This window comes from Ictalurus punctatus, chromosome 24 (genome assembly GCF_001660625.3).
Source record: "Ictalurus punctatus breed USDA103 chromosome 24, Coco_2.0, whole genome shotgun sequence".
Classification (NCBI taxonomy): Eukaryota; Metazoa; Chordata; class Actinopteri; order Siluriformes; family Ictaluridae; genus Ictalurus; species Ictalurus punctatus.
This window is the reverse complement of record NC_030439.2, coordinates 17,522,224-17,539,166: the sequence shown is the minus strand read 5'-3', so window position 1 is coordinate 17,539,166 and position 16,943 is coordinate 17,522,224. Positions and strand designations below refer to the sequence as shown.

The following is a 16,943-nucleotide window of genomic DNA, read 5'->3' as shown; positions in this document are numbered from 1 at the left end:
TCACACACAAAAACACTCACATAGACACACACACACACACACACACACACTCAAACTGACAGTGGGGTCTTAAAGTAATAAAATCACTCCCCTGTCTCGGTCTCTCTAAACAAAGGGCAGAGTAAATTACAAAGCAGCCTGATGGCACATCGTCTCACTCCTCCTGACCTCCCTCTCCATTCCAGGACCAAGAGGATAGATAGATAGATAGATAGATAGATAGATAGATAGATAGATAGATAGATAGACAGACAGACAGACAGACAGACAGATAGACAGATAGATAGATAGATAGATAGATAGATAGATAGATAGACAGACAGACAGATAGATAGATAGATAGATAGACAGACAGACAGACAGATAGACAGATAGATAGATAGATAGACAGACAGATAGATAGATAGATAGATAGATAGATAGATAGATAGATAGATAGATAGATAGATAGATAGATAGATAGATAACTTTAATAATCCCAGAGGGAAATTGACACTGAACACAGAGTGTAGAATAAAGAAGACAGTACATGACCAAGCAAAGTAAAAGTTACAGTACACCAAGGAAGAAGCGTTTAAAGAGGAGGATATGTAGTAGATACGCAGTAGATATGCAGTAGATATGCAGTAGATATGCAGTAGATTATGCAGTAGATATGCAGTAGATATGCAGTAGATATGCAGTAGATTATGCAGTAGATACGCAGTAGATTATGCAGTAGATATGTAGTAGATACACAGTAGATACGCAATAGATATGCAGTAGATACGCAGTAGATACGCAGTAGATTATGCAGTAGATATGTAGTAGATACGCAATAGATATGTAGTAGATATGTAGTAGATTATGCAGTAGATACGCAGTAGATTATGCAGTAGATATGCAGTAGATTATGCAGTAGATACGCAATAGATATGTAGTAGATATGCAGTAGATTATGTAGTAGATATGCAGTAGATTATGTAGTAGATATGCAGTAGATATGTAGTAGATATGCAGTAGATTATGCAGTAGATACGCAATAGATATGTAGTAGATATGTAGTAGATTATGTAGTAGATATGCAGTAGATATGTAGTAGATTATGCAGTAGATACGCAGTAGATTATGCAGTAGATTATGCAGTAGATACGCAGTAGATATGTAGTAGATATGCAGTAGATTATGCAGTAGATATGTAGTAGATATGTAGTAGATATGCAGTAGATACGCAGTAGATTATGCAGTAGATATGCAGTAGATTATGCAGTAGATACGCAATAGATATGTAGTAGATATGTAGTAGATTATGTAGTAGATATGCAGTAGATATGTAGTAGATTATGCAGTAGATACGCAGTAGATTATGCAGTAGATACGCAGTAGATACGCAGTAGATATGTAGTAGATATGCAGTAGATTATGCAGTAGATATGTAGTAGATATGTAGTAGATATGCAGTAGATACGCAGTAGATATGTAGTAGATATGCAGTAGATTATGCAGTAGATATGCAGTAGATACGCAGTAGATATGTAGTAGATATGCAGTAGATTATGCAGTAGATATGTAGTAGATATGTAGTAGATATGCAGTAGATACGCAGTAGATTATGCAGTAGATACGCAGTAGATATGTAGTAGATATGCAGTAGATTATGCAGTAGATATGCAGTAGATTATGCAGTAGATATGTAGTAGATATGTAGTAGATATGTAGTAGATACACAGTAGATACGCAATAGATATGCAGTAGATACGCAGTAGATACGCAGTAGATTATGCAGTAGATATGTAGTAGATACGCAATAGATATGTAGTAGATATGTAGTAGATTATGCAGTAGATACGCAGTAGATTATGCAGTAGATATGCAGTAGATTATGCAGTAGATACGCAATAGATATGTAGTAGATATGCAGTAGATTATGTAGTAGATATGCAGTAGATTATGTAGTAGATATGCAGTAGATATGTAGTAGATATGCAGTAGATTATGCAGTAGATTATGCAGTAGATACGCAATAGATATGTAGTAGATATGTAGTAGATTATGTAGTAGATATGCAGTAGATATGTAGTAGATTATGCAGTAGATACGCAGTAGATTATGCAGTAGATACGCAGTAGATACGCAGTAGATATGTAGTAGATATGCAGTAGATTATGCAGTAGATATGTAGTAGATATGTAGTAGATATGCAGTAGATACGCAGTAGATATGTAGTAGATATGCAGTAGATTATGCAGTAGATACGCAGTAGATATGTAGTAGATATGCAGTAGATTATGCAGTAGATATGTAGTAGATATGTAGTAGATATGCAGTAGATACGCAGTAGATTATGCAGTAGATACGCAGTAGATATGTAGTAGATATGCAGTAGATTATGCAGTAGATATGCAGTAGATACGCAGTAGATATGTAGTAGATATGCAGTAGATTATGCAGTAGATATGTAGTAGATATGTAGTAGATATGCAGTAGATACGCAGTAGATTATGCAGTAGATACGCAGTAGATATGTAGTAGATATGCAGTAGATTATGCAGTAGATATGCAGTAGATATGTAGTAGATATGCAGTAGATACGCAGTAGATATGTAGTAGATATGCAGTAGATTATGCAGTAGATATGCAGTAGATATGTAGTAGATATGCAGTAGATACGCAGTAGATTATGCAGTAGATACGCAGTAGATATGTAGTAGATATGCAGTAGATTATGCAGTAGATATGCAGTAGATATGTAGTAGATATGCAGTAGATACGCAGTAGATATGTAGTAGATATGCAGTAGATTATGCAGTAGATATGCAGTAGATATGTAGTAGATATGTAGTAGATATGTAGTAGATACGCAGTAGATTATGCAGTAGATATGTAGTAGATACGCAGTAGATTATGCAGTAGATATGTAGTAGATACGCAGTAGATTATGCAGTAGATATGTAGTAGATACGCAGTAGATTATGCAGTAGATATGTAGTAGATACGCAGTAGATTATGCAGTAGATATGTAGTAGATATGCAGTAGATACGCAATAGATATGTAGTAGATTATGCAGTAGATATGCAGTAGATTATGCAGTAGATACGCAGTAGATTATGCAGTAGATACGCAGTAGATTATGCAGTAGATATGCAGTAGATATGCAGTAGATATGTAGTAGATACGCAGTAGATTATGCAGTAGTTACGCAATAGATTATGCAGTAGATTATGCAGTAGATATGCAGTAGATATGTAGTAGATACGCAGTAGATTATGCAGTAGATACGCAGTAGATTATGCAGTAGTTACGCAATAGATTATGCAGTAGATTATGCAGTAGATATGCAGTAGATATGTAGTAGTTATGCAATAGATTATGCAGTAGATTATGCAGTAGATATGCAGTAGATATGTAGTAGATACGCAGTAGATTATGCAGTAGATACGCAGTAGATTATGCAGTAGATATGCAGTAGGTACGTAGGAATACCTCCCTCATGTATTTAAGTAAAAGTGTCCTTAGAGACGGGAGCTGCTGTAACCGGCTGCCAGGAGCACGGCACCATCTCGAATACATGAGAATTATGATAAACTCCAGAGTGTTAATGACACTATCAGGAAGACTGCTGCAGCCTATTGGGGATTGAAAATCGGTTTATTTGGGGATCGAAAATTTGTTTACACGGAAATCAGAATGCTTTATTAATACCTTTATGCATTTATTCATGCAAATGTCCAATGTACAGCTTAAACGTTCATGTGATGAAGCATTAATGATGTCTGAATGATAAATCATGCAATTTATAATATACAGAACTGTTTAAAAGTACAAGGCACAAGTATATAAAAATGCTATTAAGCAAAAACACATTTAAAAATAATCAAATTAACTTTTTCTACATACAATCAATCTATATTAAGAGGAGTAAACTGCAACAAACTAATTATTATTATTATTATTATTATTAAATTTGAATGTTCATTTTGGTCTAGAAATTAAATTAAAATATACACTTTTCACACGTGCCATTTTTAAAAAACGTTGAACCCCTTTGGTCCGTCATATTCCGTACTTTCTGACTATTACCAACATTGATATATAAGAGAGGGGCTGTTCTCCTTTTGTCCACCTGGTAGCGATAGAGACAAATGCTCTGGTGATTTCTTCTTCGCTTTCTCCTCCCATTCTGCAGCAAGCATGCGCAGTACACTCCGTAACTCGCAGCGTGGTCGTTCTCGTTATTTTTCGAACCCGTATTCCTGAATATTTAAATACGCGGCTTTACCAGCCAATCAACGAACTTGACTGTTGACTTGAACCAATCGGAATGAAGGAGGCGGACATGAATAACCAATCGTAGAGCAGAAGACCGGGCCTGTCAGAATACGGGTGATGAAACACGCACAGTCGTGCAGCGTGGTTCCTCATGTGTCCTCGTTTTGCCTAACCATGAGGGCTGGCGACGACAAAGCTGTTTATTATCCATTAGAACTTCATGTTATAGTCTGATTTTTTATTTTATTTAACAGTTGTTGTTTAATTTATCAGTTGAAAAGATGGGGAAAAGAAAGGTAAGAGTAACTTAAACAACATGTTTTATCGGAGGAGCAAAGCTGAATGCTAACGCGCTAGCTGAGCTTCTTCAGGCTCGAAAGTTAATTTCCCTCCACGTGGAATTATTTATTACCTTTATAATTATTTTCAAAAAAGTTAAAGATCCTTAGGAATAAGGTGTGTAGTTAATCTTTGCTGTGTGAGTGAACCCTGAGCACTTAGGCTGAGTTTCAAAGGCAAATTAATTATCTTTAAATCCTTAATTAATTGAAATTATTATCTATTATCTAAGGTAAATTATTTAGGTTATTATATTATACATCTAATATATTAGATCATTTAGATTATTATATATATTTATAGGTATATATATGTATATGAGTGTGTGTGTGTGTGTGTGTGTATAGAGATATAGATAGATGTGTGTGTGTGTGTGTGTGTGTGTGTGTGTGTGTGTGTGTGTATAAAAGCTGTATACGTATAGAAATATATAATAATCTGGAAATATGTTTAATAAAAGATGAAACTTTTAAAATAATTTTACTAAGAACTAGTGTCGTTCAGTACAGGTTTTAGTTGCAGTAAAAGTTAATCATCGTGACCAAAGTATTCAGAGAAACAGGACATTTTATATGTATGTATTATACATACGCCTTATATAATCCTAAATGCTTCCTGACTCCGACCTTGAGAGGGAGACCGTTACGTCACATCAGATCAGACAGAGCCGGATTTATTTCATCATCAATGTGATTTTTTAAGGAGCGAGAGAAAAATAAAACAAAGGGTCAGATTAGCAGTTTATTATGGTGTGTAATTACAGACAAATCAGTGTGTACGGGGTTTTAATGCTATGGCTGTTCGTACACTCAGGTAAAAACCTTAATCTTTTAGGAGGTATTAGTAACCTTGTGCAATAATTCATCAGTTAGTCAGATAATTCAAGTTAATCAGGTAGATAAAAACAATTTCCCTTTACAGACAAGCTAAACAACTTGAGCTAAGAAAAATGTTGTGTGTCGTTAAACCAAAATGATAATGGTTTTTTTTTTTTTTTTTTTTTTTTTAAGTTCTTCAGACTTTGACACATCTGTCTGATGTAATATTACTTTTAATCCTGTAGACTAAAAACCAGAAGGCGGCCCGCGTCGCTTCGAATCACGTGGCCGAGGAGAAGTACAACAGCGTGCCGCACTCCTTCGTCTTTCACCGTGGCCAAATCGGGAAGAACGTGGAACAGCTGGTGATGGACATGCGGCGTGTCATGGAGCCGTACACAGCGCAGTCCTTAAAGGTCTTTACTCCAAATCATCACACGTTTAATGTTCAATGTAGTTTTGCTGTGCCTGGTTACTACGGCACGGACGGCGAAGACGGTGTTCATATTGTCCGGTGTGAAAGTGCTTGCTGTAAGTGTTTGTCTTTTTCCTCCGTTATTATGCAGGTTCGAAAGAAAAATGTCTTAAAAGATTTTGTGGCCGCAGCAGGACCGCTGGGAGTCACGCACTTCCTGATCTTCACCAAAACTGACAATAGTGTTAACTTGGTAAGTAGCAGCACAGACTTATTGGATTTTTGTTAAAAAAAATGATGATATGAACCACTCCCCAATGTATGAATAGTTATGTACGGTTTATTCAGATTATATTGATTGTATCTGAGCAGTAAATCTTTTGTGGTACTTTTTTTTTTTTTGGAGAATATTTTGTGATCTCTCAATCTCAAAATAAGACTAACTTTTCATTAAGGTAAAATCACAGTTCTGATTTATTTAGATATATCTGAGAATACTGCGATACTAAACGAGACTCGGAGCTACTTAACTAAGTTATTTGGGATTGCACAAAGATGTGGAGATGTTTGCACGTTGTATTTTAAAGCTCTGGCCTTCTTTATAAGGGTAATGGTGTCAATGTTCCAATGCTTTTTTTTTTTGTAAGCAATATCTTAGGCATATTAAACAATATATTGTTCAGTGTTAATACATTTGATCAGGTGCTGAAATCCCAATGAATGCATATGAAGGTACAATGTCTTGAGTTTAATGAATGTCTAAATGTTTTTAAATCCAATTTCGGATGCATTAAATACACCTTTTGCAATTAAAGTGACCGTTCTTCTCCCTCCTCCCACAGAGACTGGCCCGGCTTCCTAAAGGCCCCACTGTCCATTTCCAGATTTCTAAGGTACGCTCGGCTCTGTTAGTATTTGGGTGCTCTTTGTAAATTTAAAGGCGTTCAGATACAGGTGATGCGATTTTTAGTGTGTTGACTGCGAAGTGATTGTTTTGAAGTAAACGCACTGATGTATCTGCTGATTAAGCGTTTAATAATACACTGGATTTCCTGCCTCTTATTAAATAACGAGCGTGTCTGTTTTTGTTTATTCGTTTTCAGTACACTCTCATTAAGGATGTAGTTTCATCTTTAAAGAGGCACCGGATGCACGAGCAGCAGTTTGCCCACCACCCGCTGCTGGTGCTGAATAATTTTGGGCTGGAGGGCATGCATATCAAAGTGATGGCTACCATGTTTCAGAACATGTTCCCTTCCATCAACGTGCACAGGGTATAAAATCAGGAGTTGAGCAGGAATCTGTGTAATAAAAGTAACATGATGAATGTATAGGTTTCTGAGGTTTCCTCTGATCTGACTTGTATTCTGATATGCTTTCTCAGCTGCCATGTTTACTGTTCATACCCATTCCAGAATAAATATTTTCCTCTCTCTCTTTTTTTTATTTTTATGTACGTATATTTTATTAAGGTCAACCTGAACAGCATAAAGAGGTGTGTGTTGGTGGATTATGATCCTAAGACTCAAGAAATAGAGTTTCGGCATTAGTAAGTAACATTTCTGAGTGGCTCTGTGCGGTCATAGCATATAGATGGTGCACATGATGAAAGATTTACACATGAGAATACAGTGATTTTTCAAAGTAAACGCACTGATGCACCTACTCACTTATATTGCCATTGGATGTGTGATTGACATACACACTCTCCATTAACAGTTTTTTTGTTTGTTTGTTTGTTTTTTTAATTTTTAATTCTCCTCTCTGCCCTGCAGCAGTCTGAAGGTGGTCCCTGTGGGCATGAGCAAGGGTGTGAAGAAGATCCTGCAGGAGAAGTTCCCTAACATGAGCAGACTGGAGGACATCAGTGAGCTACTTCTGAAGTAAGTCATGTGAAAGGAGGGTTTGTGAGCTGGGGAGTCCTTGTTTTTATAGGAGTTGCAATTCTCTTCACAGGCAGCAGGGGGCTCTCTTCTGTCTGGTTTGTACTTCTGTGAATCTACACGTGTTTTTGAGATTATAGCATGATTATGTACGTTAGTGACCGTGACTTTAAAGGTGCTTATTTGTGTGTGTGTGTCTTAAATCACTTTTCATAATAATCCAACAACACATTACACAGTCCCTCTAGGATTAAGTGTTTTCCGATCGCAGAACTTTACTATACTTTACCAATACTTCCAGCACATGGTCCATCAGTTTTCTTCCATTTCAGAACAATAAAACAATTTGCTTGTGAGCATGCACATACATTATTATATGGCCAAAAGTTTGTGGACACCTGATCATCACACCTACATGTGGTTCTGTAGGTGGTTCTGTACACTGTTGCCATAAAGTTGAAAGCATACAGTTGTATTGGATGTCTTTGTATGCTGTAACTTTAAGATATCCTTTGACTGGAACTAAGAGGCCCAAACCTGTTCCAGCATGACAGTGCTCCGTACACAAAGTGGAGTCCATGAATACGTGTTGGCCTGGTTTGCAGTGAAAGAACTCGAGTGACCTGCAAATCAACCTTATTGAACACCTTTGGGATGAACCGGAACACCGGCTGCACCCCAGGCCTCCTCGCCCGACATCGGTGCCTCATCTCACGAATGCTCTTGTTGTTGAATGAGCACAAATCCCCACAGTCGTCTTACATGTTTGCCATTTTCTTTTATGACTGTGTGTGTGAGGTCTTATGAGAATCGGCTGAAAGGACTCTAGGTTAGATTTCTCAACCGTAATGAAAATGACAAAGATTGGTCTAACACTGATTGTGTGATCTGATTGTATGCAGCCACAGATGAAGTGGGATGATGAACGTCACAAACAATAGACAAATTCATACCCCAGTTCTGAGATATCGATGGTGAAATATCAAATTATATTTGAACAGGTCATAAATCCCCTTATATTTGGTCACTAACAATACAAATTTTTCCTAGAGCTAGGCCAGTTCGTTAACAGACACTAGCTAGGACTGGTAAGACTGTTGGTATGGTTACAGTGTGTGAATAAAAACCAGACTAATAATTTCCAGCTCTCTTGTGCAGTGTGATGCAAATGATGACACTTTAAATGTCACTGACTGCTCAGTGATCTTTCAAAGTAAACGCTCTGATGCCTCGGTTATGGAAAATCTAAAACATGACTTCTTTTGAAAATGTACTTTAAGAGCCGGTTTAAAAATGTAAAAAAAAAAAAAAAAAAGAATTTTTTTTTTTTTTTTTTTTTTTTTTTAAACCCTGTAAGGGGTGCAAACCTTTCAGAGAGCGAAGCAGAGCAGGACGGCGAGCACAACATCACCGAGCTGCCTCAGGCGTACTCAGGCCGCGGGAACATGAAGGCGCAGCAGAGCGCCATCCGACTCACTGAGGTGAGGAAGAGGATGGTTGATCAGACTCATTAGAGCCATTCCTTACTTTAAATTTGCGTGACCGATCAAATCTTCTTCTTTTTTAAAATTTTTTTTTTTTTTTTATTTTTTTTTTATAAAGATCGGCCCCAGAATGACCCTGCAGCTGGTGAAGATTGTAGAAGGCCTGGGAGAGGGGAACGTGCTTTATCATTCTATTAGTGAGTTCCATCTTAATATAGGCTGGAGTACATACGGTCTGTGTGTACTTAAGTACTGAATAACTTTTTGTTCTTTGTAGTGACGAAGAGTGAGGAGGAGATTCGGGAGATTCTGAAGAGGAAGGAGGAACGTCTGAAGGAGAAGGAAGACCGCAGGATGAAGCAGGATGAAAACATTGCCCTGAAGAATCAGAAACGAGAAGCGAACAGGTAAATAGCACTAGGGCGTTCAAGTCGTGTATGAGGTTTTGCCAGACTTTTTTGATATATACTTTTCTGAATCAGCAAATGTGCAGGTGTCATGCACGTACTGTGAATATGTCCACTAGGTGGTCAGTGTCACATTTGACAAACCAGAACATACATAAAATGAAAAAATGATCAGAAGGTCATGCATCACTCGGTAGGAAGGAAAATGAACGGAAGACGAGTTACTGGGCGTGAAGAGCTTAGTTGTTTACGTTGTAATAGTGACAATATTGTGCTTAAAATTTCTCTCATTGCCTTCATACACACGTACAGGCTGTAACTCGCTTCCTCCAAAAAATTCATTCATAATTCACATTTCCTCCAACTGATCCTCAGACTGCACCTTTTAGATATTGTGCAAGTACTTGGGTCATCAGATTTTTAAAATATGTATAGCTAAATATTAAGTGGCTTTGATGTTTTCAACTATTCATTAGATTAGCCTTATTATTATTATTATTATTATTATTATTATTATTATTATTATTCGATTTGTAATGCAGCCGTGAGGGGAGGAGGACTGCGATCATAGCATTAATTTATATTCCTAGCGATTAGTGGTCAAAAGATGCTTTGTTAAATTACTCTTATTACCATACCAGTTATCTATATGCAACCATACTTTTGAGCGGTTTGTTTCCTCTGTTGCTGATTGTGTGTATGCCGATGTGATCTTTCTACCTTGCCAGAGAGAGTGAGTTGTACACAGTATTAACCACTGTGGCATTTTTATTCATTTCAAGTTTTCAAAGAATCGTTATCAGTCTGACGCACATTATAATTAGTTCCTGTTTGGGTATTGGGTTTTCGGTGGCATATGTGATTAGGTGTGTGTGTGCGCAGGAAAAAGAGTCTGGAGGGCATGAAGAGGAAATGGCAGCAGGAAGTGGCTGCGTCTGATGACAGTGAAGTGGAGGATCCTGGGATGCAGGAGGACAAGCCTGAGGCTGAGGAGTCCGAAGATGAGGCAGAGTATTACAGACAGGCTGTCGGGGAGGAACCTGATGAAGGTAACATCTCTCATACACTTTGGATAGCCTTTTATTCACACGCTTCACACGTTTCTAAAAGTGTTCGTTTTTGTCAGTTGTCTTAAAGATATCACTAGCTATAGATAACCCTGGATAGTTTCAGTTCACATATTTGATTCCCCTTTAAGACATGCAATGAGACATAACTACAAAAAGATAATGAGAGCAGAGTAATAACTTAATCAGGGCTGTGCAATATGACTATAATATTGATATTGTGATATGTTGTTCTGAGACATCACATGATTTTTATAACAATTACAAACTCTGTGGTGCTTGTAAAACAAATTAGTACAGATTAATGTAAAATTATTGTAATTAGTTCAGATTAATGTAATGTAAGACTGTTGGTTTAATGGCTGTTTGTGAGCAAACCTGTATATCATGATGCATGTTATATGGTAGAAATGTCTTCAGGAAGCTGGTGTGGTTGCAAGTTTTCATTCCAGCCAAGCAGCAAGTCAAGATCAGCTGATTAAATAGGTGTAATTTGTTTGTGGCTCCTGTTTGATTAGAATGAGAACCAGCTCCCACACCAGCCCTTTGCAAATGAGGTCGGAAACTGTGCTCTTTGCAGATGCATCACATACTTTTGACGCTTGTTGTAAGTTCTAGGGACTACCATCTGCTTCTCTTTTCATATTCTTTCAGACATGTTCCCCACCGCAAAGAGGAAACATGGCCCGGGCAAGTCACCTATGCCTTTCAAAAAGAGGAAAATGTCTGCGTCAAAAGCTTCTGATGACGATAAATCAAGATCCAGACCTAGTGGCAAGGTTTCTTTTGGTGCCAAAAACTTTGGTGGTGGGAAGTTTGGTGGGAAGAACATGGGTAAATTCGCAGCAGGAAACAAAAGATTTAGAGCGGGAAAAATAACCGGGGTCAGCAGCCGGTTTGGGAAGAGTAAAGGAGGAAAGCAGTTTGGAGGAAACAAAGGGGAAAGGTTTGGAGGAAACAAAGGGGAAAGGTTTGGAGGAAACAAAGGGGAAAGGTTTGGAGGAAAGAAAAGTGGGACACAAAGTTCAAAGGGGAAAGGACAAAGACCCAAAACCGGCTCTGCATTTAAAGCAGGCCCGAGAGGAGGACAAACAAAGAAGGACTTCAAGAAGAAGAAAGAGAGAAGGTGAAACATGAGCCAGGATCTACACCGCAGTGACTGCACTGGATGAACACATCCAGGTGGTGGCGTTGTTTTCAGTTCGAACTGCTAATCTGCTAAAGCAGCCATGAAAAGACTGCAAAGATCTGTCGAAAGATAAATTTGTGCTTTGTAAAAAAAAAATGTTCATAAATGTTTATTGCATTTATAGCAATAAATGAGTCTTTCATAAAATTGCCATGATTTTCCTGAAATGTGGCCGTGTTGTAATGAGATGAGAAAAGGGTTGTGCAGAGGAAATGAAACTTTTGATCAGTGAGATTTACATGTCACTGGAAAGTCTGTAGTTTGAAGATGTTGGCTAATTGTACAGAATCTGAACATTTTATAAAGTAACATTTAATACTGATAGGTAGACAAATTCAACATCATTGAGCTATTAAAATATTTGTTGGTCAGTTTATGTTAGAGTTTTTATTGAGGAGAAAATGGTTCAAATAAACTGCCCTTTATAAATGCTTCCTGATTTTCATTTTACTTGGTTTTGGATGAACTTATGTTACTGATGGGAAATGTATTTTATTGGTACTGAAGGGATGTGTGAACTGTGCGTTAGTTGCCCCAAGTATGCCTGTGTGTCTGATTTTTGGAGAATTTTCTAATTTGCCTTCAGTAAGTTATTCGGTAAATATGGTATCTAACAGTCTGCCATGGTTATTAAGTAATATAAAGTAACTATATAAAGTATACATTGATAAAATAATATAAAGTAACTTTAGTAATGAAGTTAAAACCACTAGGGCTACAAAAAGAAAAGAAATAAATGTAAAATTGCCTAATGGAATGAACACATTTAGCATGAAGCCTACAATCAAGACAGGAAAACCTACGAGAATTTAAGTATTTTGGAAATGGAGTCTGGTAATATTGCAGATTAAGTAAATAATTGCAGTGTAAGATCTGTATTTCTTTTTGTAACCAAACTCCTTTGCATCACTTAGACATTTTATTTATCAAAGCACAGTGTTAACACTTGTGACCAAACATGTTCAAGTATACATCTTTTAAAAGCATCTGAAAATACACACAATGAATGCTGGGTAACGGATATGGTTACTGGGTAACCACTATTTTGCGATTAAGTTTTAGATTTTCATTTGACAGTTTCTGAAAAATTGAAGCTTTGTAGTCCAGCCTATAAATTGCTCAGTTAATTGGATTCTTCTTTACACCTACGATTTTTGTAGTTTAGATGACAGATACCAATTTAATCAAGTTTAGGAATCTATAAAGGACATTGGGATGCCGAGTAACTTCCTTCTAATTAATTCTACTAACACCACAGGTAGCTGAAAGTAAGCTTTCTAATATGTAGTAAAATTTCAGTTCTATCATGTGCAGCAATGAAAGACCTTGGCGGGATGGAGTTCTGGAGATATGCTCTGGATCCACTGCAGCCCTGACTAATAGAAAAACAGTTACTGAAGATGAATGTGTCATTAAATCAATAAACCGAGGCAATGTATATTGGAAGAACGGTGTTTCATCCCTCCAGTACAGTTCCAGAGATTAGTCGTGAATGCCCCAATTTAAAATTTTATCATAAACCTTAACAGAGACATTTAAGAGATGCAAGACATTACAAAGAGGAAATATCACACACACATCATAAAAAAAAGGGAACCTATGGCCAAAAGCTTCTGGTGAAGAAAAAAAAAAAGAGTCTGCTGGTACAATAAGACTACTTTGAAATGGCAGAAGTCTGCTGTCAAAAAATTTGGAGTGAAGAAAAATGTTTAAAATAGGCCGGAGCAGATACAAGGAACTTTAATAATGAGAAAGGTGAAGAGGAAAAGAGGATGCACTAGCAATGTGTGCACTATTACAACCAGGAAATGAAAAGCCTCTTTTAAACTTCTAGTAGACCACAGACTGTCTTCACAGAATCTGTGAACAGGCTACTGGTGAGTGAGAAGATAAACAGTCATTATTATTATTAAAATAGTGTCATTAAATGTTAAGGTATTGAAAGTTTGTTAATGGGACCGTGTGGGAAAATGTTAGATTCTAAAGTGTCCATTTATTCTTTGAAGGGTCGCATACAACTGGCAATTGTTGAAATAGACTGCACATGGGTAAATGCATTTTTTAGACTCTGACTATTACATTGCTAGTATGACTCTGATCGCAGAGAGTTTTCGGAAACCCACCCTAACATCTTTGAACTATATTCTATCAAGAGAACAATTTAAGACAATATTACATTATTCACAGGGTTAGCATATTTCATTTGTATTTTATTTGTTGGTAAATAAAATTCGATGCACCAAACCTTTGCATCAAGACTAGCTTAAAAAACACTTTCCATATAACAGTGATTTCTGTGCACAGCGGAAAATGCTAATTTAGGGAAAATTCAGAAACGAGAAAAAGATGTGGGGACTGAATCTTTGTTTGCCTGGATGTAGAGTGGTGCAGGTGATTTTTATATTCACACACAAGGAAAAAGGATAATATACCCATACCACTCATTGCTCTTTAAGTGCGATTACTTTATATTATGTGCTGTTTGTATGCACCAGCTCCCCCCCACAGTATGTTCTGCTGTTAACCTTACAGGAGGTCTAGGTGGCATTATTAAGCATTTGGTTTTGTTCTAGTTCACTTCCTTTGCACAGTTTTCAGCCTTCTTCTACATTCACTAACAGTACCTCACTACATAAATAATAGACCTGATCCTGATTTTGACTATTTCCAGTAACTTCCATGTCCTGAAATATTTTATTCCTCCTCTTATACCACAGCAAATTGCCAAAGATTACACTTCTTCGATTTATTAAAGAACATGTCACAATTGATCTGTTTATAGCTATATTTAATGTTGGGGAACGTTCTTACCTACATTATAGTATTACTACTTAATTCTCTGTTTCTCTTTCTTTTTAAGTTAATAAGACAAAAAGCTTGTCATATTAGTTAATGTGCATTCTTTGTGTGTGTGTGTGTGTGTGTGTGTGTGTTTGTGTGTGTGTGTGTGTGTGTGTGTGTGTATTTTGATACTCAGGAGCTAAAAATATGCTATACACTGACCAGATGGAACATATTACATAATACACCAGTAGTTCTATACAATTGTATATATTTCTCTATAGTTTATATATAGATTTTGCAATAGACTGGCCTGTGACCACATATTAGCATCATGCAACTGCATGCTGGAAACATCAGTTTCCTTAACTGAAGTAGCGTTTCTATTTGGCCATCTAAATATTACAATTTACCAGAACAGGTTTGAAAACAGAAATGTAAAATTCTTTTAGAAACTGAAAAAACCTGTAAATGAAATGAAGTTTCTTAAAGCTTAAGTGCTAAGAATACTAAATAAATGGTTCGTTATAACTTCTTAAGTATGTAAACTGCTGTTGTTCAAAATTTTACAATATACAATATTACAATTATAATATTATCACTGTCTCAATACATTTTGGGAAAACAGTGTTATAATTTTGGAGGATTATATGTTTGAATGGTTAACCTGTCTAATTTGTTATAATGGTGCGTTTGGGTTATGACTTGATAATAAACAACGAATGTGGATCCAGAAGCAAGACTAGAAGAAAATGAGTATCATACACTATTCATTTAATTTATTCTAATACAGATGCTTTGTATTGCTGTTTTTAGGAGGCTCAGTAAAATGAAAATGAACTGGTGCTGTAACAGTACGTTTCAAAAAGAACTGTTACCTCCCATCTACGGTGTGGAGATGTGTGTGGCGCTGGTGGGGAACATACTGGCGCTGTGGCTGCTTGTGACTAAGGAGAAGAAGAACTGGCACACGGGAGTGGTGTTCTCCTGCAACCTGGTCATCAGTGACATCTTTTACGCCCTCAGTCTGCCCCTTCTTATGGACTATTATTCAAGAGAACGGCAGTGGATATTTGGTGATGCTGTCTGCAAAATAGAGCGCTTTCTCTTCACCTGTAACCTCTATGTCAGCATTTACTTCATCATGTGCATCAGTGTTAATAGATACCTGGCCATCGTTCATCCCTTCTTCGCACGCCAACACATTCGCCCAAAACACGCCAAGATCATCAGTGTGTTCGTCTGGATCTTTGTGGCAAGCATTTCATCTCCACTTCTCTACTTTTCAGGTGTCTATAGTGACAAATGTTTAATATTTGCAAATCTAGATAAAAAATCAAGCCTAAAGTCTACCTACAGGGTGTTTATGGTTGTTATAGGCTGTTTTGTCCCATTTGTAGTTACTTTTGCATCCTATTTTGGTGTTTTGTGGGTGGTTTTTAGAAATGCAAATATCACCTCACTGGAGAAAAAAAAAGTGGCTCTGATTGTTGGTGTAAGCTGCATCCTGTACACTGTGTCTTTTGTCCCCTATCACATTCTACAAATATGGAACTTTGAACTGAGGGAAAAAAATAAATCTGATTGTTCTGTGCATGATGAATACCAAGTGTCAAAGGCATTAGCTTGCCTGAACATGTGCCTCCATCCCATCCTGTATATGGCTGTGTTTGAAAGTGTCAGGGCAGTGTGCTGTACAAAGAGCTCAAATGTATCAAATGTACAGATCACAAAAGCTGAAGAACAGAACCTTGAATTGAAATCCAGAGACTGAGATTGCAAGCGATTTTGTTTTCCTGCAAACATTTGTGTTGATTTGGATGTATGTCTCAGCTCATTAACATGTTGAAAATTTAATCTATGGCCAAATTTCACCCTTCTGGAAGAGGTAACCAGGTTTCAAGTTAAAAATGTTACTGTAGTTAGTAAAACTGATAATACACTCAGTATTCACAAGCTGTTAAACAGCCCCAAAAGATTCATGTTGCACCTCCATGTTTTATGTTACAGTGGGTTTGGGGAACATGTTGATGACCTGCATGGTCAGTAAATTTATTTTGGTCTCATCAGAACTGATTCAAATTGTAAATCCAGTGATGGGATGCTCTCCAGGAAGTTCTTTTTAGGTTTATTCACAGTTTCCAGATGGGCCCACCATGACACTCTGTAGGTCCATTGTGTCTACATATACCAAAGCTAATCCAATGCTGGACCTACATCTGTTACCATAGTAAATTTCAAAGCCAATACATTACCCCCTTGTGACACATTGAAGAATTTTACAGCATTTTAAATATCATGATACAAGATG

At 37.0% G+C, this 16,943-nt stretch overlaps 1 protein-coding gene across 1 annotated transcript; it reads left to right on the top strand.

The window, feature by feature from the left end:
* The first annotated feature begins 4,352 nt into the window (after positions 1–4,352).
* ppan (peter pan homolog) lies at positions 4,353–16,421 on the top strand. The gene is made up of 13 exons (XM_017454760.3): positions 4,353–4,545; positions 5,652–5,822; positions 5,973–6,074; positions 6,664–6,714; positions 6,925–7,095; positions 7,294–7,370; positions 7,597–7,704; positions 9,062–9,185; positions 9,307–9,385; positions 9,466–9,595; positions 10,478–10,644; positions 11,317–11,788; positions 15,449–16,421. Exons 1-13 carry the CDS (start codon positions 4,531–4,533, stop codon positions 16,404–16,406), a joined length of 2,625 nt encoding a protein of 874 aa, XP_017310249.2. The 5' UTR covers positions 4,353–4,530; the 3' UTR covers positions 16,407–16,421.
* The last annotated feature ends 522 nt before the right edge of the window (positions 16,422–16,943 follow it).

What these genes read in the sequence shown, in the direction of transcription:
- ppan (XM_017454760.3), top strand. An exon ending in CTTCCATCAACGTGCACAGG is followed by an intron (nt 7,096 to 7,293) that starts GTATAAAATCAG and finishes TATTTTATTAAG; the next exon opens with GTCAACCTGAACAGCATAAA. An exon ending in CGTGCTTTATCATTCTATTA is followed by an intron (nt 9,386 to 9,465) that starts GTGAGTTCCATC and finishes TGTTCTTTGTAG; the next exon opens with TGACGAAGAGTGAGGAGGAG.